Source organism: Abramis brama (assembly GCF_963993115.1).
Source record: "Abramis brama genome assembly, chromosome: 11".
Classification (NCBI taxonomy): Eukaryota; Metazoa; Chordata; class Actinopteri; order Cypriniformes; family Leuciscidae; genus Abramis; species Abramis brama.
The window spans coordinates 11,842,585-11,862,822 of record NC_139973.1 but is presented as its reverse complement, the minus strand read 5'-3'; the positions used below and the strand labels follow the sequence as shown (position 1 = coordinate 11,862,822).

The 20,238-nt window shown below is 38.2% G+C and overlaps 1 protein-coding gene across 2 annotated transcripts; it reads left to right on the top strand.

The window, feature by feature from the left end:
• The first annotated feature begins 3,415 nt into the window (after nucleotides 1-3,415).
• Nucleotides 3,416-20,218, top strand: ube3a (ubiquitin protein ligase E3A). 2 transcript variants are annotated; one of them, XM_084129223.1, is made up of 11 exons: nucleotides 3,416-3,604; nucleotides 4,558-4,641; nucleotides 6,946-7,063; nucleotides 7,150-8,396; nucleotides 8,526-8,670; nucleotides 11,330-11,535; nucleotides 12,312-12,476; nucleotides 12,581-12,736; nucleotides 12,833-12,906; nucleotides 17,162-17,305; nucleotides 18,140-20,218. In XM_084129223.1, exons 1-11 carry the CDS (start codon nucleotides 3,431-3,433, stop codon nucleotides 18,258-18,260), a joined length of 2,634 nt encoding a protein of 877 aa, XP_083985349.1. In that variant the 5' UTR covers nucleotides 3,416-3,430; the 3' UTR covers nucleotides 18,261-20,218. The 2 variants fall into 2 exon arrangements, with proteins under 2 accessions (XP_083985349.1, XP_083985350.1); XM_084129224.1 differs by having other exon boundaries at nucleotides 3,425-3,604; nucleotides 6,750-7,063.
• The last annotated feature ends 20 nt before the right edge of the window (nucleotides 20,219-20,238 follow it).

The following is a 20,238-nucleotide window of genomic DNA, read 5'->3' as shown; positions in this document are numbered from 1 at the left end:
GCTGTCTATATTCATGAGATCCTCATTCTCCACAGCTGCATCATCATAAAGTCACCTTTTCCATTATTCAAGCCTACAAGAGCTTCCTCCGAATTTACAGAATGCCTCTTGTGTCTTTCAAGGGGGGTTTTCTTGTAAGCCTGCATGTGAGATAAGCAAAACACAGTGGGATGCATGTGGAATCTAACGGGTGATTTTCATGCATTTTACAGTGATGAATAGCTTGGAATAAGAGTTAGATGTTCAAATATCTAACAATTTCTCCATGTAGCACTGTGCTGACTCAAAAATGTGATACACAGATCTGCGATTTTTGTTAAGAAATGTCTGAGCAAATTGATAAATCAGTGTTACACTGTTAGGTAAAGAACAAAAGTTCAGATCAATAAATGGTAATGAAGTCTTTCACAGCTGCTGCTGCTGCTTGCAGCTGTAAAAGGCTAGTGAGATGTGAACAGGGTCTGGTGACGTGATAGGATGTCAATACAGGAACAGACTAAGTCTTATGGAAACCAGTAATAGGAAGCTATTCAGTTTGTGCTTCCTTTATTCAAACAGGTATTTTATTACAGTGCTTGCAAGAGAACGCTTTATTCATTCTTTAACATTCTGGTCAGGTTTTTTCTAAACCACTAAACATTAACTTCTACAATAAATTCAGCCTAAACCAATATACAGACTATATTCGAAAAATTCAGTCTTATGTGTATTGTTCGTTGGTGTGGATGCTAATGTAGTTATATCATAATAGTTATCTTTCTTGGTGTAAATGGGCCTTTACACTGACGGAATGTTCAACATTCAAATGTTAATAACAGCGACAATATCATTATACTATTTAGTGAATTGTGATTGGCCCGTTATTGAAAACCTAAAGTCTCTCAGTAGATTTGTAGATACGCAAAGACTTATGTCTCTTGTGAATGTGCGAATGTGCAAATGTGTTTTTTTAACAAATCGGTTGAGCAAATGATTCAGTAACTCATTACACATGTAAATGATTCAATGACTCAATAAACAAATGAGTAACAAAGAACGATAAAGATAACATCATAAGGACGTCCCGATAATGTTGCTCCTATAAGAACATCTTCTCTCAACATATTATGTGAACAAGAGGCGATTTCAATATTAGGGGGGCTCAGCCCCAAATGAGGGCATGGTTTAAAAAAAAAAATGTGTATATATATATATATATATATATATATATATATATATATATATATATATATATATATATATATATACACTCACCTAAAGGATTATTAGGAACACCTGTTCAATTTCTCATTAATGCAATTATCTAATCAACCAATCACATGGCAGTTGCTTCAATGCATTTAGGGGTGTGGTCCTGGTCAAGACAATCTCCTGAACTCCAAACTGAATGTCAGAATGGGAAAGAAAGGTGATTTAAGCAATTTTGAGCATGGCATGGTTGTTGGTGCCAGACGGGCTGGTCTGAGTATTTCACAATCTGCTCAGTTACTGGGATTTTCACGCACAACCATTTCTAGGGTTTACAAAGAATGGTGTGAAAAGGGAAAAACATTCAGTATGCGGCAGTCCTGTGGGCGAAAATGCCTTGTTGATGCTAGAGGTCAGAGGAGAATGGGCCGACTGATTCAAGCTGATAGAAGAGCAACTTTGACTGAAATAACCACTCGTTACAACCGAGGTATGCAGCAAAGCATTTGTGAAGCCACAACATGCACAACCTTGAGGCGGATGGGCTACAACAGCAGAAGACCCCACCGGGTACCACTCATCTCCACTACAAATAGGAAAAAGAGGCTACAATTTGCACGAGCTCACCAAAATTGGACAGTTGAAGCCTGGAAAAATGTTGCCTGGTCTGATGAGTCTCGATTTCTGTTGAGACATTCAGATGGTAGAGTCAGAATTTGGCGTAAACAGAATGAGAACATGGATCCATCATGCCTTGTTACCACTGTGCAGGCTGGTGATGGTGGTGTAATGGTGTGGGGGATGTTTTCTTGGCACACTTTAGGCCCCTTAGTGCCAATTGGGCATCGTTTAAATGCCACGGCCTACCTGAGCATTGTTTCTGACCATGTCCATCCCTTTATGTCCACCATGTACCCATCCTCTGATGGCTACTTCCAGCAGGATAATGCACCATGTCACAAAGCTCGAATCATTTCAAATTGGTTTCTTCAACATGACAATGAGTTCACTGTACTAAAATGGCCCCCACAGTCACCAGATCTCAACCCAATAGAGCATCTTTGGGATGTGGTGGAACGGGAGCTTTGTGCCCTGGATGTGCATCCCACAAATCTCCATCAAGTGCAAGATGCTATCCTATCAATATGGGCCAACATTTCTAAAGAATGCTTTCAGCACCTTGTTGAATCAATGCCACGTAAAATTAAGGCAGTTCTGAAGGCGAAAGGGGGTCAAACACAGTATTAGTATGGTGTTCCTAATAATCCTTTAGGTGAGTGTATATATATATAGTTTGTACAGTATACTATAGGGTAGCATGAACAATACAGTAGGTTCTAAGTCAATCCCTGAATATTGAATGAATTTCTAATCATTGTAAATAAACAGCAAATATTCATTAAGAATATAGACAAACTTTATATTACTGTAATTGTCTTTGTTGATATGTTGACATTTTTTTACACTTTTAACATGAAAATGACATGAAATTACCACTATAACCAGTAGATGGCTGCAGAGGGCCATTCACTGGTTCATTTGCCATTTCCACTCCCTTTTACATTTCTTTTAGGTTGATTTATTATAAAATGAATTTTAAAGTATATCAAGAGTAGGAAAAGTCACAAAGACTCATGCCATTTAGATGAAAGGAAATTCATTAAATAAATAAATAAGCAAGCAAGCAAGCCCAGATTTTACAGTGGATGGGAAAGTTTTTTTGTTTTGTTTTTCTTTACAAACAATTGCTCCCGCGTCATATTATGTAAACTGCATTTATGACAAAGAACTGTAGATATATTAATTATGTTGATATAAAAAAAAATGTTTTGAAAGTGATTCCAAGGATATTCCTCTGTAAACAGCATCAATGAATGATACATATATTTGGTAAACCGACTCAAAAGATTCGAATCACTGAGATAAATCAAAATCCCACTACTAGTAGCCTATGATAAGTGCAGCAAGTATCGATAGGCTACTGGTATTTCCATCAGCAAATTCAAATCTAGTTTTTGCCGTTTTCCTTTCGAATTCTGCCATCTGCTGATGAATCTTAATATTACAATGGTTTCGGTTTTGATATATGTATAGTGAAATTTTCAAAGACTCTTGAGTCATGTTTTAAAAGTTAGTTTGAACTGTAAGCACATGTATACCGTATTAAACGTTTCCACAGTATTCCACACATCTCAGTCAGATCTTGACTGACTGCCAGAGGTCTGTGCCGTGTTTTACACTGATGGTCGTCTTCGTGCCTCGGTGCATTGTGGGATCGCTCTCCGTGTTTGCCTCAGTTGATCAAGATGGCCGCGAATATTTTGTGGAGGGGTTGGAGTTGAATACACGCCGCACACCGAGCGATTGTGATGTTGAACGACCCGATTCTTTCGTCTGCATCAGAACATCTTCAGAAGTAAGCTGTCAAAACATTAATCCCCCTTTTCCCATCCCGATCGCGCTCGATCGAAGCCGTAATAAGCGCTGGTAGGCCAGTTAGCCGCGCTGCTAACCCGCTCCGGGGAGGGACGGAGGGAGTTTCTGATAAACAAGCGAAATATGTTTAGTGCCGATATCCTTATTACTCCATCGTTTTTGATTATGCAACAATAACCGTTAAGTAAAACCCATACGTTGCGTCTAACTGCCAAGACTGTGGTTAACGTTAGCTGCAGCTAGGCTAACTAGTTACTCAGCTCTTTCCTGCTAACGTTATTACTCCCCATGACAGTTACTGCAAGGTTACAAGATCTGCTGCTCTCACTCTGCCTTAAGCGCAACGATCATCATCAACACACTTTATTCGTGACTATTTGGTGTGTGTTCGTTTGTTTTAAAATGATCTTTAGCTGACTGACCGTGTGTGTGCAAGGTTGAAGTTGTTTGTGCACTGTCATACCCCCTGCCTGCCCCTCTGCGGCCTCTCCTCCTCCTGCTCGGGGTAAACAGGATGGTACTAATGCGAAAGCACACGGTGTGTTTTTAGTTCTGGCCTCTTTTTAGGTTTATGTTCCTGCTGTTCTTGCAGACACATGGGTGCGTGTCAAATACTGGCGAGCTGACTAACGTACCTAGTCAGTATGTTTGGACATGAAAGGGTCCCAAATGACTGTCTATGTATTAGTTCGATAGGTTTTACGACACTATCTATGGTGACATTCTGCCCCTTGATGCACGTTAGTTCGTGTTTACCAACAGTAAAATGTTTCTCTTTCACCCTAAGCAGTCTCTATCAGTTGTTACTGAGGTAGTTTTAATCCCTTTCATCAGTCAGCATTAAGTGAACTATATTCCCAGTCGTCTGTGTCTGTAATGTAGCAGTAAAGTTACTGATGTGAGTGAGTGACTGTTCTCTCTATTAATCTGCAGGATTGCTTACCTGACCACCTTTTGGTCTCTTTGAGTTCAGAGCTGAAGAAGAGTGTGATATTGGAAACTTTAAGCAAGTCTAATGTAAGTGTCTTTGTTTATACCTTTTTTTTAATCAACATACATAGCCAGTTTCCAAATTACTGACTCTGTTTTACAGTTTGCTTTAAGAATAAGCAAATTCTTCATTATCCTAAAGGTGCGGTCACATTTACAATTTCTGGGCGAAACTGTTGTTCAACAGGAATCTGCACAATTAAGTGTTTTTCGTGTGCGGGCAAAAAAGTTCCCAAAGCAGATTTAGGGAACTAGTTTGCTCATGTGAATTCACCATGTTGACCAACAGAAAGCTGCTTGGTTTGAAAGTAAGTGACATCTGTCTGTGTGAACGGTGTTTTATGCATCGCTACTTTATCGACAGCTAGTCTCTTTTTTGCCCGCACTATTTTTTTCAGAAATTTCACTAATGTGTCCGCACCTTGTGGGTTGGTTGAAAAAGCACTATTAACCACACTGGTGGATCGTTAAAAAAGTCATGTTACAGTAATGCACTTGGAAGTACATGAGGCCAAGCAATAAACATTATTGCATTATTGCAGTGTTTTAAAAGTATAAGCCATAAGACCTCAAAATTATATTGGCATGAATTACGATGATGGCACATAACCAGAAGTTTAGTCACTTAGAAAAGTGTCATTCCGGAAAGCATAATTTAGGCATTACAGATCAAATAATAAAGAGTTTTTTGAAAGCTTTAATAAAAATACAAGTTTCATGTATGCTTTTAAACCCCCAGGAAATCTGCCTCCATTTACTTCCATTGTAAATTGTTACAGTTGCTGATTTTTATTTGCTTATTTTTTGTATACTGAGGGACGAGTCAATTATTTTTTATTTAATTCAATATTAAGCCACAAATGCTGTCAACGGAGCAACTTGTTGAACCCAAAACTTAATATTAGAATGGCGTCAAATTAATGATGATATGAAGACATAAATGTCAATTAAATGTTTTTTAACACATTGTGACTGATCAATGCATGATATTTTGGTGTCAGTGCAAAAAGCATTTTGCATGAGTTGCTACATTATAGATATGAGTCAAAATCTGCAATAACATCAAACATTTATTTCCAATCAAGAGGTTCATACATTTTTGGTCAAGATCTTGTATTGACAATGCAAGAGTCCAGCACTCTGTAAAATCTACTCCAGCACATACCAAAGACTTTCAATGAATTTAAGGTCTGGACTCAGAGGTGCCAATTCATGTGAGAAAATGATTCTTTCTACCCCCTCCTAACCATTCGTTCACGATTTGAGCCTTATGAATGTTGATGTTGTCATCCTGGAATATGGCCATGATGTGTCTTCCTACATGGTTGTTTAAGAAATGAAAAGCTGCATACTCCATCAATTAGGGTTAGAAGAACTGTTGCCAAACATATAACGTGAAAAAAAAAAAAAAAAACCAACATAATAATCACTACAATAATGATCCAATCATAGACTCTTAAGCATTTGCCTATTTAAATCCAGACAGCGACTTTTTTTTTGGCTGGGTATTTTATAGTGTATTTTGAAGGACATTTTTTATGCACAAACTACTCATTCTGATTCTGACATTCCTGATTTGAATATTTAAATTCTTAACGGATGGTTTTTTTCATAATTTTGGCAATAGACAAACTGTTAAATGAGTGACCTTGAGTTGAGTCCCTGGTCATCCAATTTGACATTTTCATGCTGATGTAAGTTTCGGGAACTTGACAGATGATTTATATAAAATGTAGTTTGATCACCATCTTCTCAGTTTGTTTAAAAGATTGAGGCAGTTATCAAAGTTTGATAAAACGTTGTTAAATTTTCCAATAAAAGATGATACATTTTTACATGATTTTATTTATTTTTTCATTTAATCACCCCTTAGCAGATTTTGACTCGTGTCATTCTGTTTCAGATTAATAATTCTCTTAAAGAATTGAAGGTTTAATGCTTGCTTTTTCCTTAATTTTGAGAGTAGGCCAGTCATGTGCACATGCAACAGTCATGTTTTGATGGCTGCTAGAGAATTTAAATGGATGGTTTTCTTTGTTTGATTTAGTAGAGAAGTATTTGCACTATTCTGCACTTATTTCGGGATTGAACCATACTAATCCCCCCCTGCTGTCCTGTTTGAATGTCTGATGCAGGAAGCGAGCGGCTGCAAAGCATTTAATTGAGCGCTACTACCACCAGTTAACAGAGGGCTGTGGAAATGAGGCCTGCGCGAATGAGGCTTGTGGCTCTTCTCCGGGTTTCCAGCGCATGGATAACAATGCAGCGGCCATCAAGGCCCTGGAGTTATATAAAAATAATGCCAAACTGTGTGATCCTCATCCCTCTAAGAAAGGAGCCAGTTCAGCCTTCCCGGAGAACAGTGCCAAAGGAGCCCACAACTTCTCTGCTTGCAGCAACGGGAAGATGAACCATAAGGACCTACAACCCGCAAGGGAGGACTTTAGAGGTGAATAACGTTGTCATGATAGCAGAATTTCTTTCGTTCGCAAATGTCGCAAATGTTTAAATGTGCGTTACTCTGTTCTTTGGCAGATCTGAATTTCCTGACGGAGGAGAAGGTGTATGAAATCCTGAGCCTCTGCAGTGAGTCTGAGGATTATTCTCCTCTAATTCGTGTCATCGGTAGGGTTTTCTCAAGTGCGGAGAGTCTGGTCCAGAGTTTCCGCAAGGCGAAGCAACATACCAAGGAAGAGCTCAAGTCCCTACAGGCCAAGGATGAGGACAAAGATGAAGATGAGAAAGAAACGGCCTCTGGTTCGTCCACGGCGATGGAGGTGGAACCTGAAGCCTCAGCGTCAAGTGGAGATGGGCTGTCTCACGGGGAGAACAACGTCCAAAAGTTTGATCCTGTAGAAGTTTCTGTAGACATTGAGGCAGTTAGAAGAGTGTACGACAGACTATTATCGAACGAGAAGATTGAAGCAGCATTCCTCAACGCGTTAGTCTACCTGTCGCCCAACGTAGAGTGTGACCTCACCTATCACAACGTGTACGCCACCGACCCTAATTACCTGAACGTCTTCATTATCGTCATGGAGAACAGTAACCTCCACAGTCCGGAATACTTAGAAATCGCACTGCCGCAATTCTGCAAGGCAATGAGCAAGCTACCTCTTCCGGCTCTGGCTAAGCTTGCGTGGTTGTGGTCGCAGTACGGCACAGACCAGATCCGACGTCTGATCGAGACTTTCCAGCAGCTTATTACCTATACAGTCATCAGCAACGAGTTCAGCAGCGAAAACCTGGTCAATGAGGATGATGGAGTGGTGGCAGCCACCAAGTGCTTGAAAATCGTCTACTATGCAAACGTGTTGGGCGGCGACCTAGACACAGGTCACAACGAGGAGGAGGACGACGAGCCCATCCCGGAGTCGAGTGAGTTGACTCTGCAGGAGCTGCTGGGTGAGGAACGACGCAATAAGAAAGGCCCTCGGGTGGATCCGCTGGAGACGGAACTAGGCATTCGTGCCTCGGACTGTCGAAAACCCCTCATCCCCTTCGAGGAGTTCATCAATGAACCGCTCAATGATGTGCTGGAAATGGACAAAGACTACACTTTCTTCAAAGTGGAGACCGAGAGCAAGTTCTCCTTTATGACCTGCCCGTTCATTCTTAACCCTGTGACTAAGAATCTTGGCCTGTACTATGACAACCGGATCCGCATGTACAGTGAGCGCAGGATTACTGCCCTCTACAGTTTGGTGCAGGGACAACAGCTGAACCCCTATCTGCGACTCAAAGTGCGCAGAGACCACGTCATTGATGATGCTCTTGTCAGGGTAGGTCCCAATGAGCTCAAAAAGTTATATATTTGTTTTGAAGTAAGATATCTGAATGGTTTGTTGTGTATAGTGTATCCTTTTTGAAGATGATTTGTGGATGTAAAATGAATGTGTGATTGATTTTAGTTGGAGATGATTGCCATGGAAAACCCAGCAGACCTGAAGAAGCAGCTGTATGTGGAGTTTGAGGGTGAGCAGGGAGTGGATGAAGGAGGAGTATCCAAAGAGTTCTTTCAACTGGTCGTAGAGGAGATCTTTAACCCAGATATAGGTAATTATCATTAATAATTCCTACTAGGGGTGGGCGATCTTCCCAATATTTTATATCATGATCTTATTACAAACGATCATGATCCACGATCTGAATCGCGACCTTTTCCATTTTGAGATGTACTATTGAGAATATCCAGACTGGAACAAGCCAGTGGACAAGAATAGTCGTTAAACCCTGAGTTAAACTTTAAAACACTGCATAGTCTTCACTGTATGAATTAAATATACATTGATTTTTATTCAGTCAAGTGCAGTGAGTGATTTTGTCTTTGTCTTTTGTTTAACATTAATGACAGATAGCAGCAGATATTTGCATTAGGCTTTAAGACCGAATGCGTGGATCTAATATAATGACATGCATCCTATTTCTTTCTCAACTGTTTGTTTACATAAGACTGTCATTATGTAAATTCTCGCCAAGACAGACATTTTTACATATTTTTGTGTATATTTAACCGTTTATGCGCAAATACAGAAAGCGCATGGGGATCAGTCTCTTTCATAGTTGAATGCGCTTTTAATAACTCTTTAAAGGTGCCATAGAATGTGAAATTGAATTTATCTTGGCATAGTTAAATAACAAGAGTTCAGTACATGGACATGACATACAGTGAGTCTCAAACACCATAGTTTTCTCTTTCTTATTTAAATCTCGTTTTTGAAAAACACCCCTGAAAAACGGGCGAATCTCCACATAACACCAACTGTGACGAAACCGATGGGATCATTAATATGTACGCCTCTAAAAATTTGCATATGCCAGCCCATGCTCAGTGCCAGGCGAAACTGCACAGCCGAATCATCAGAAGTTCTGCAGGTGAAGAAACAAGCAGGAGGAGGATCATAGGGAAAATGGCAGATCTATCTATAATCTATCTATCTATAATCGGATACCGCTACAGTTTAATTCGAAGTTGTTTAGTTGCTCTGCCCATTTCACCACGGACTGTTACAACAATATCAAGCAGCCAGGCTTCTCTCGGCGTCTCAAACGGACGAAGGGGGCAATTTCAACTGACGTTATATTCCCGCAAGCGGCAAGTAGGGATTTTATTAACGATAATTTACATTGTGTTATCTAGATCCAGCGCGATATTGTTTTTTCCTCGAGAGACATCATGGCTTGCAAACGAGCGAACGAAGCATGGCAGTTGCTCAGTGTTTGGTTGTACAAATGAACACAAAAATATTTTTTTGCTCCTTCATCCGAGCCTCTGGAGAACCAGTGGGTTATGTGAATTTCTGATGTGTAATTGTTCAAATTCAGACAGATAATCTTTCTTTCAAAGTCGTTCAACACTGTTTATGCATCAGTATATCGCGTTGCAGTGATAAGATCTTCATTCACGCGATCAACAGGCTGTCATCTGCTCAGTGCTCATCACTGAAACCTTTTATGTGATGGGAATAGATCTAAATACTTAAAAAAAAACTTCTCATGATTCGTTAATCCCGATAGCTGTAATAGTAAAAACATATAAAAGCTGTAATAGTAAAAGTTTTCCAGATAGCTCTACATGTAATGCCAGATATTTCATATGCAAGCATGTCAGCCAATCACAGCAGTGGGCAACAACACTGAAGTCTCACAGCAGACACGCCCCTTCAAACAGAGTGTTCAAATCAATGGATGAAATCAGGCTAGGAAATATGCCTTTTATTTCTAAATTATAACAAATTTTGATCTAAAAAACATACTAACATTATAAGGGCACCCCAGGAAACATTATAAAATAATAAAATAATCCATTCTATGGCACCTTTAAAATAAAGCATGTCCTGCAGTAGACTATATTTTACTATATGTTAAGTTTAGGATTTAAAGGAGGGGCGAAAGTACACTGCTTTGAAGGAAAGGGACGGCATGCGGCACAATGATTATTTTATCTTGATTATCATGTTTTTATAATCTTGGAAGCCAAAATCGAAACCAAAACTAAAATTTGATTCATCGCACAGCCCTACTGCTGTTGAATTGTTTTTTTGTTTTGTTTTTAAATGTGTCAACACGCATGATAGAGACATATGATATAATTTGGCCAGTCAGCACAGCCATCTTGCAGGCAGTCATTGGTGTATTTTAACATTATTACGAGGACATAAAAGATCATGATCTCTACTATTCGCTTGAAAATATAAAATCGTAAGATCGCCCACCCTTAATTCCTACTTGACTTTTTGTCTTTCTTCATGCATCCTAACGCAAAGTTCAATTTAATTTCGGTTTAATTCATATTCATTGATACTGGAATAGATAGGTTAATGTTTGTATGGCCTAGTAGGCTTACCCCCAGTTTCAGACAAAGCTTAAGCCTAGTCCCAGACTAAAATGCATGTTTGAGCTGTTTTAACCGAAAGCAACTTGCACTGAGAATCATAAAATGTCAGTGCCATTGTTTTGTCTCAAGATGCACACCAGTAATGTTTTTTCTAAGGCATGTTTATAAAAGTTACTTAAATATCCTAATTGAACTAAGGCCTAATTCTGGCTTAATCTAAGCCCCGTTTGTGAAACCAGGCCTTAACGTTCCACTCTTCCACTTTTACACTGTCGATTCAGATCTATCTCGTTGTCATCTTGATTCATTAAGGTTGAGGTGGTTGACATCTGTTGTGCACCCATCTGTACACGCTTTCTCTTTCTGTTTTGTCCACAGGCATGTTTACCTATGATGAAAGCACAAAGCTTTTCTGGTTCAACCCTTCATCGTTTGAAAATGAAGGCCAATTCACCTTGATAGGCATCGTCCTGGGCCTAGCTATCTACAATAATTGCATTCTCGATGTGCACTTCCCTATGGTGGTTTACAGAAAATTAATGGGAAAGAAAGGAACGTTTCGAGACCTTGCAGACTCACATCCGGTAATACTTGCCTGGTTACATTTCTTTGTTCATCAGCAATCCTCCTAGTCAAGCATTTATTTTTGAAAACACTAATATAACAGAAAGTTTGGCGTCAGTAAGATTTTATGTTTTTGAATGAAGTGTCTTATGCTCACCAAGGCTGCATTTATTTGAATGCCAGTCTTCAGTGTCGCACGATCCTTCAGAAATCATTCTGATATGCTGATTTGATTTACAAGAAACAATACTTAGTGTCTGATCCCAAACTTTTGAACAGTAGTGTGTATTTTTAAAGTTTACATGTAAATCGATTTAAACTACTTTTTTTTTAAAAAGTGGTGCATACGTTTTACTTTTTTCGCATGCAGACAGACTTAAATGTAGATTAAAATCTTTTAAAATCCAACAAGACAGTATGTAATGTCTATACAAACAAATATATAATAATTATGTAAACATGGCCTTGGATTTTTGGCTTCCTTGAAATGTTGTAAGTTGACAGTGAGGTTACAAAGAGCAACATTTCAGCTTTATTGCAAGTGGGTGTGCATGTCCTGTCCTCAGTCTTTTTAAAGGAATGCAGATTTGAGCAGGTACATCAGTGTTTCAGTCATTATGACTTTAGCACACAGTGACTGCTCATCAAAATATTTGGGGCGAGTTGATTCTTGCTCTGTCACATAGCATTTATTTAATGGACTGGATTAGCAAAAAAAAAAAAGCTTGGAGTATCAGTGCAGAGAGAATGATTATATATGTTCTGTCAAAATGGTGCTGATTGTGTGTTTCTGCAGGTTCTTTATCAGAGTCTGAAGGACCTACAGGAATATGAAGGTAATGTGGAAGAAGACATGATGATTACCTTCCAGATCTCACAAACAGACCTGTTTGGAAACCCACTAATGTATGATTTAAAGGAAGGCGGTGATAAAATCCCAGTTACCAATGAGAACAGAAAGGTTAGTTCACTTTTACAAGCATTACATTCATTCATTCAACTTTTAAAACCACAAACATGTTCATATCTGCAAGTATATGCATAACATGAAGTGGGTCTCTGCAGGATTTTGTGGCACTCTATGCAGAGTACATGCTGAACAAAACTGTGGAGAAACAGTTCAAGGCCTTCAGAAGAGGATTCCACATGGTCACTAATGAATCTCCACTGAAGTATCTGTTTCGACCAGAGGAAATTGAGCTGCTTATATGTGGCAGCAGGGTAAGTTAGCTACAGATTGTTAACTACCTCCAGGATGTTCTCACATGTGGCACATCCATCCATACATATAAACCCATTTGTTTCTTTCTCACACAGAATCTTGACTTCCTAGCACTTGAAGAGAGTACAGAATATGATGGAGGATACAACAAAGATTGTCGCATTATTAAGTATGTGGATGCTTAATAAAATAATATATATGTATGTACATATTTACATAATATATATATAGTATGTACATAAAATATATATATATATATATATATATATATATATATATATATATATATATGTATATGTGTGTGTGTGTGTGTGTGTGTGTATGTGTGTGCGTGCGTGTGTATCCGTCTGTCTGTCTGTCTGTGTGTGTATGTATGTATATATATATATACAGTGAGGAAAATAAGTATTTGAACACCCTGCTATTTTGCAAGTTCTCCCACTTGGTAATCATGGAGGGGTCTGAAATTGTCATCGTAGGTGCATGTCCACTGTGAGAGACATAATCTAAAAAAAAAAATCCAGAAATCACAATATATGATTTTTTAACTATTTACAGGGTTCGTACGGGTGCTTGAAATCCTTGAAAGTGCTTGAATTTTGATGTTGTGTTTTCAAGGTTTGAAAAGTGCTTGAATTTTGGATAAAATGCTTGAATTTGTAACTGTATTTCTTTCATAAGAAATATCTTTCTGACGAAATAGTTCATTATTAAATGGAGAAAAAATGTAGCCCTTCAGAATCAGATACAGATTGATTTGCGTTACGCTGGCCAGAGCAAAAGTAGGCGGAGTTTTCATTTTGATTTCCGCGGTTGTTTGGATGCACCGTTTTTATTGGCCACGCAGCGGCAACAGTTGAACTATTTTAAACTTTGACCGCGGCGTGCGCGCGAGCTCGCTGAGCTCCGCTTTGGTCCGAGTCGCGCGGCGCAAGCCATTGAAATATATCGGTTTCATTTCATAGCGCAGCGCGGTCCGCGTCCTATCTGAAAGGGCCATTAGTGACTGAGAGTACTTGGTGTGATAATGTAATGTAAGTATTGCATGTCCGTTATGTTCATTTGTGGAATATGCAGTGAACATTGCCAAAATTACAGAACTGTAACGTGCAAATTAACCTGCAAACGTTAGCCCAGTGCATAACAACAGTCGTTGATTGCTGAACTGAAATCAGTCAGTGTCATAAGTAGTATACTGTTACTGTAAGGTTTAGGATGGCCCTATGCAATATTTACACTGCTCTATTACAGTAAATGTATTAGCTAACGTTATGTCTTGGCCCAAGACATCTTGGCAATGAAATACATTTAGGTGCCTGTGCACTCAGATATTGTTCAAACCTCGTCTATATCAAGAATGTGTCCCAAAACGGGAAGGCCTGTCAAATATTTCTAAGTCTTCATATTTGAAATTAATTCAGTTTTACAGCCTATAAATCACATTATCTGGTAAGCAATATTTGGACATTAATATAATGAAAAGTATATTATTCATATACTTAGTGATACATTTTGAAGAATAAAACTTGTGATTGGCTTAAATATTAGGGCTGCACAATACATCGAAATATTGCAAATGTATATATTACAATATGCATAATTGCATATCGTAATGGCTTGCAATAACGTGTCATGAACAAAAGACAAAGAAAATCACTCACTGCTTTTGGCTGAATAGGCTAACTTTTGTAGCTTTAATAAGAATCAGTATATTTAATTCATACAGTGAAAACTAAGCAGTGTTTATTTTTACATTTGATTAATCAGTTTCTGTTGTTAAATAAACCTAATGTAAACTTCTAAAATAACACTTCTTATGCTACAGTAAAACACTGATGTTCACTGTCTTGAAGTTGTAGGGATATTTTCTTATCACAAAAAGAATGTGAAACACGTATGTGTAGGTTATATCATTTTAAAGATATTTTAAAGATAATTTAAGTTAATTTGACACACTTTAAGCATTATCGTATCGCATATTGAATATCGCATTATTTAATGAGTTATCGCATATCTCATTTTTCTTCTATATTGTGCAGCCCTCTGCTATTATGAAACATTTGGCTGTTTATCTCTTTTGATGTGATAAAAACACTAAATAAGAATTTTAAGTATGTATTGGTATGTAATTTACGGTAGTGTAAGGTGCTGGAAAAAGCTTTCAAATGGACCTGGAAAGTGCTTGAAAAGTGCTTGAATTTGACCTTGGAAAAAGTGTACGAACCCTGTATTTATTTGTATGATACAGCTGCAAATAAGTATTTGAACACCTGTCTATCAGCTAGAATTCTGACCCTCAAAGACCTGTTAGTCTGCCTTTAAAATGTCCACCTCCACTCCATTTATTATCCTAAATTAGATGCACCTGTTTGAGGTCGTTAGCTGCATAAAGACACCTGTCCACCCCATACAATCAGTAAGAATCCAACTACTAACATGGCCAAGACCAAAGAGCTGTCCAAAGACACTAGAGACAAAATTGTACACCTCCACAAGGCTGGAAAGGGCTACGGGGAAATTGCCAAGCAGCTTGGTGAAAAAAGGTCCACTGTTGGAGCAATCATTAGAAAATGGAAGAAGCTAAACATGACTGTCAATCTCCCTCGGACTGGGGCTCCATGCAAGATCTCACCTCGTGGGGTCTCAATGATCCTAAGAAAGGTGAGAAATCAGCCCAGAACTACACGGGAGGAGCTGGTCAATGACCTGAAAAGAGCTGGGACCACCGTTTCCAAGGTTACTGTTGGTAATACACTAAGACGTCATGGTTTGAAATCATGCATGGCACGGAAGGTTCCCCTGCTTAAACCAGCACATGTCAAGGCCTGTCTTAAGTTTGCCAGTGACCATTTGGATGATCCAGAGGAGTCATGGGAGAAAGTCATGTGGTCAGATGAGACCAAAATATAACTTTTTGGTCATAATTCCACTAAACGTGTTTGGAGGAAGAAGAATGATGAGTACCATCCCAAGAACACCATCCCTACTGTGAAGCATGGGGGTGGTTGCATCATGCTTTGGGGGTGTTTTTCTGCACATGGGACAGGGCGACTGCACTGTATTAAGGAGAGGATGACCGGGGCCATGTATTGCGAGATTTTGGGGAACAACCTCCTTCCCTCAGTTAGAGCATTGAAGATGGGTCGAGGCTGGGTCTTCCAACATGACAATGACCCGAAGCACACAGCCAGGATAACCAAGGAGTGGCTCTGTAAGAAGCATATCAAGGTTCTGGCGTGGCCTAGCCAGTCTCCAGACCTAAACCCAATAGAGAATCTTTGGAGGGAGCTCAAACTCCGTGTTTCTCAGCGACAGCCCAGAAACCTGACTGATCTAGAGAAGATCTGTGTGGAGGAGTGGGCCAAAATCCCTCCTGCAGTGTGTGCAAACCTGGTGAAAAACTACAGGAAACGTTTGACCTCTGTAATTGCAAACAAAGGCTACTGTACCAAATATTAACATTGATTTTCTCAGGTGTTCAAATACTTATTTGCAGCTGTATCATACAAATAAATATTTAAAAAATCATACATTGTGATTTCTGGATTTTTGTTTTTTAGATTATGTCTCTCACAGTGGACATGCACCTACGATGACAATTTCAGACCCCTCCATGATTTCTAAGTGGGAGAACTTGCAAAATAGCAGGGTGTTCAAATACTTATTTTCCTCACTGTATATATATATATATATATATATATATATATATATATATATATATATAAACAACATTATTATTATTAGTATTATTATTAATAATAATAATTTAATATCATTTCATTTAATAAATTATTAATTTATAGAAATATATATAATTAACTAATTTAATATATTATCTATGCATTTAATATATTTTTATATAAAATATATATATTAAAAAAATTGTTCTCTAACTCATAGTTATGTATGCATATTTATGTAAATATGTAGTATATTTATACATATGTAGTAATGTTATCATTGCAAAGTGGTCAGGCTAATGTCGTGTTTATTCCACAAGATTTATGGATAAGCTGTTTGATTTATAATTATTAGATTATTTTCAAATTTCACTTACCCTGCTGTGCATGAACATAGCTGTTCCTTAATTTGTGTGTTTCCCATTTGAATGGTCAGCGAATGAGGCGGCTGCTGCTTACGCTGGGACCTATAGGCTTTAGCTTCAATTTTGATTAAATTATTCTCTAATCAGTTGCATATTATGTCGTGGATATATGGAAAGCTTGTCAGGCGTAGCAACAGTAACTAAATTTGCAAAGGGTCAATTAAATATGGGCATTGAGCCTTATATTGTCCATCAGTAATCCTGCGCTCTAGATAATGGCATCAGCATTTACAAGAACGATCAGTGGACCACTAATTTTAAAAACTACTTCCTATGTGGTATAAAAATGATGAAAAATTATATTTTTGTCTCTCATTAGGGATTTCTGGGAGACTGTGCACTCATTTGGACAGGAGCAGAAGAGGCTATTTCTTCAGTTCACCACTGGCACAGATAGAGCTCCAGTTGGAGGTTTAGGCAAACTCAAGATGATTATTGCCAAAAATGGCCCTGACTCAGACAGGTAAACTCAAATACTGCCTCTCTACACTTTTGGACAATGAGTTCAGTTTTTGACACCATACCATATTCAAAGATTTGCATGTATCAGATCAGTTGAATCTCAAAGTCCCCCTGTAGTCTATAATTTTATCCCTTTAAACTCAAAATTACGCATTTACACGTTTTTTCCTTGAATATTTTTTTCATGCCTTAAAATAGCTTGAATGTAACTCTACACCCTTGCCTCATTTAGTATACGTGGTTCTATGAATATGCAAATTAGCCCCGCCTCCACTCACTCACACCCGCTCAGAGATCCACTGACGATCACGTTGACGTGATTGGTGACACGGTAGTTTGTGACGTCAGAAACACCAGTGATTTCAAACCGCGTTTTTGAGACTGTCTTTGGTTCACTGCGGTTTTAAGAAGAAAATAATCAGCAATGGTGTTGACTTATGAATTTGCTCATGGTTTGTCTTAAAGCAGTTTAAAAACACCACATAGACATATAAACAATAACAAAAACTGGATTTTCACCTCAGGGGGTAGAATATGGCTCTCTCACGCACACTTAAGTGCCACCATACAGCTGAATCGATTCAGAATCACCCAAGAAAGAACCATAATGCATCAAAAAAAAAATCCTCACACCTTTACCACTCCAGACTTTCATGATTGAAAACGAATGCTGGAATAACACTAGTAATGCTAAACAAATTCTGCTTTACATTCTCACCAGTTTTTTTTTTTATCACGTTAATGACATTGTATACATTTCTTTCCACAGCAATAAACATGCAGTATAAGTATTAAATAAAGTAATACACTCTTCTTCTCCTCATCTTATGATCAGGTTACCCACTTCTCATACTTGCTTCAACGTGCTGCTCCTCCCCGAATACTCCACCATAGAGAAACTTAGAGAGAGACTCCTTAAAGCCATCACTTACGCCAAAGGCTTCGGCATGCTCTGAGGCTCCAGGACCCGCAAAAGAACTCACTCGCCCTCAGAGGTTTCATTTGTGCGTCAAAGGAGAATTCAGCTACATCGACAACTAAAAGTAAATATCAAGTTTAAATGTAAGGCAACGTGAAATGGGTTAAAATGGGAAAGTTCTGGTGGCCGTGTGCCTGTGCCTAAATAGTTGATTAAACCACACTGGACTCTTGGCTCTCTCTCCCTCTTATGTAAGTGTTAAAGTTCCCTTTTTGTATGCACTGAGATATTGCGTTATTTATTTTAAGGGATAAAATCTCTTGCAAAAAAAATCTTCTGGCATGCCTGCCAGGAAATCCACTCACTTTTTGCTTTCGTAGTCACAAAAAAGGAGGGACGGTTAGAAGTTTTCGACACCTGCAGGACTGATCACCATCTAAACTTAATAAAACAGCAAGATCAAAGGGAGGAAGTGGAACTTTATTGATGTATTATGGTTGAACTGTGAAAGTGCACTTAATATTCAGAATGTCTCATAGTTTTTTGTTTGTTTGTTTTTGGTCTGCCCTTTGACTTTTTTTGGCTCGTGTTTCATAGGTCTTCCCTAGTCCATTCGCATTTGCAGCAATGCTTTCAAAGGTACAGAGCAGCTCTAGTCTCAATTGTGTCCAGGAATCTGTATTTATTGAGGAACTGCGTTGTTTGTAATGCCGCTTGAACAAGCTGTGCTGCTCTTTTATGGCCAGTGTTCTGCATTTCGCTTCCTTCGCACAGAATTGATCCGTTTGCTAAAATTAATCCACGCTCGCAGTGCACTCCTGAAAAAAACACGTTGTGTTACAAAAGAGAGATCCAACCTTCCCATAAAACTCTCTCAATGGTTTTCTACAAGTGTTTTGTTTTGTTATCCATCTTGTTTTAATTCAAAATTCAGACTTTTAGTCGGTGAATGCTAATTAACTGCCCCGTGAAGAAACTGTTTCTGTTTTAGTTTAGTTTTTTCTTGCTCTGCACAGTGTCTGGCCCTATACTGTTGGATGAAAATGAGGGGAAATTGGCACAAACTGTACCACTGTCTTGTCGTGCCAAACATTTATCCTGAGATTTGCCGCTCCGGTTTGTACATGCATAGCTGGAAACCCACTTTAGCAATGCCCTCTACATTTTTTGTTTTTTTTGTTTTTCCATTTTCCCTCTTGCATAATAAATGTGACTGTGGTTTGTTCCACTGCTGATGGCGCTAACATAAAAGGGGGAAACAGAACTTGATATTGAGAATGACAACATTTGATTGTTTCAAGTTATTCTTAAATAAATTCAAAACTGAAAAAACAAACCAAGTCTGGAAATGTGATGATGAGATTCAGCTTTTGGGTCTTTTGACGTGTTCCCGGTTTATAGTGGAAAAATACACAAATTAAATGTCTGTTTTAACATATTCAACACAATATCAAAGTCAAAATACTGAATAGTTTTTAGTAAACTAAGATTTTAGTCATTTTAGAATTTTAGGATTCAGTCACCTGGTGTTTGGCATCAGACTGGTACTTAAAAAAATCTATTTAATTTAGATAAATAAGGTAAATGTAGACATATATGTCTATTTATATAGTCAGTCACCTTGTCCTTTTCTATACCAGGTTATCTCTCCAAGTGCAGTTTCTGATCCTTAAGAGTACATGTTCATGTACTAAACACACACTACTGTCTGTTGAGAGTCCATCTTCTGTTTTACATTACTTTTAAATGAAATGCTTTTATCAAATAAACAATGTTTGTTAGAACATTTATTAAAGAACACATTTGGGTACTTTGGTTTGGACACTAAAATGTTATGGTTTGTGTTTGGGATTTTTTTATCATGGTTCATGTGGTTAAGTTGTTCTTTCTTTTCGAGCAACCCTATTAGTAATATTATTGAAATAATGTAATTGTTTAATGAGCTTAATCAGAACATCATCAAATGAATAAATTATATATTCTTACGCTTCTGCCAAATGAACAATTAGAGTATT

What these genes read in the sequence shown, in the direction of transcription:
- ube3a (XM_084129223.1), top strand. Translation starts at nt 3,431, where the DNA reads ATGGTCGTCTTCGTGCCTCGGTGCATTGTGGGATCGCTCTCCGTGTTT. An exon ending in GCATCAGAACATCTTCAGAA is followed by an intron (nt 3,605 to 4,557) that starts GTAAGCTGTCAA and finishes ATTAATCTGCAG; the next exon opens with GATTGCTTACCTGACCACCT. An exon ending in TTACCAATGAGAACAGAAAG is followed by an intron (nt 12,477 to 12,580) that starts GTTAGTTCACTT and finishes GGGTCTCTGCAG; the next exon opens with GATTTTGTGGCACTCTATGC.